General features: G+C 59.3%; 1 protein-coding gene across 2 annotated transcripts in view; it reads right to left on the reverse strand.

The window, feature by feature from the left end:
- Positions 1–722, reverse strand: part of OGDHL (oxoglutarate dehydrogenase-like) — a 24,110-nt gene that overhangs the window by 2,640 nt on the left and 20,748 nt on the right. For both annotated transcript variants that reach the window (XM_010854448.1, XM_010854447.1), the window contains 2 exons: positions 289–360; positions 44–169 (listed from right to left, as the gene is read on the reverse strand). In XM_010854448.1, the coding sequence (XP_010852750.1) occupies positions 44–169; positions 289–360 (198 nt within the window). The remainder of the gene's footprint in view (positions 1–43; positions 170–288; positions 361–722) is intronic.

Genomic DNA, 722 nt, shown 5'->3' on the forward strand with positions numbered 1-722 from the left:
GACCCCTGCGTTATCCCAGCGATGACCAGGGTGGGTGGCTCACCGGCTTGCGGAAGGGCAGCAGGATCTGCCGGCGCAGCACGTGGAAGTAACTGGCCGGTGTGGAGCAGTTAACCACGATCCAGTTGCAGTCGTAGAGCTGTCTCACCTCAAAGTCCTGGGTGAATGCCTGGAGGGACAGGGTGCAGCTGGGAGGGGACCTGCCTGTGGTACCCATATCCTGGCCTTGCCAGGAGTAGCAGCGTGTGGCCCTGTCCTGGGGAGGGGCGGGGAGTGGGCAGTACTCACAGGGTAGGCATCTGAGTCGTCATTGCTCATCTGCAGGAACCTCTCAGGCCTGGCTGAAGAGTGCTCTGGGCCCTGGAACAAATGCCAGATGGCCAGGCTGGCCAGAGTTCCGGGGGATTAGGGGTCTGTCCCAAGATACGGGGACCTGGGGCTCAGGGCAGGGCCTGGAGCGCTTCTGGAGGAGATGCCTAACTCCAGAATCTGAACCACAGGAAAAGCAAGGAATGTGGGAAGAGCAGGAAGGAGGGTCCAGCCAGAGCCAAACCGTGTGAGCACACAGGGCTCTTTCTCTAGAACGTTCTGCCTTGCAGCAGTGACCATTTGCTGAGTGCTCCCTCTGTGCCGGACATGGTTCTACAGGCCTCACACACATCATTCTCTGCCCTGAAAGCAGCTCTGTGACGTAGATGAAGGTGAAGGGCGAAGACTTTAAG

Source organism: Bison bison, unplaced genomic scaffold (genome assembly GCF_000754665.1).
Source record: "Bison bison bison isolate TAMUID 2011002044 unplaced genomic scaffold, Bison_UMD1.0 scf7180017864341, whole genome shotgun sequence".
Lineage (NCBI taxonomy): Eukaryota > Metazoa > Chordata > Mammalia > Artiodactyla > Bovidae > Bison > Bison bison.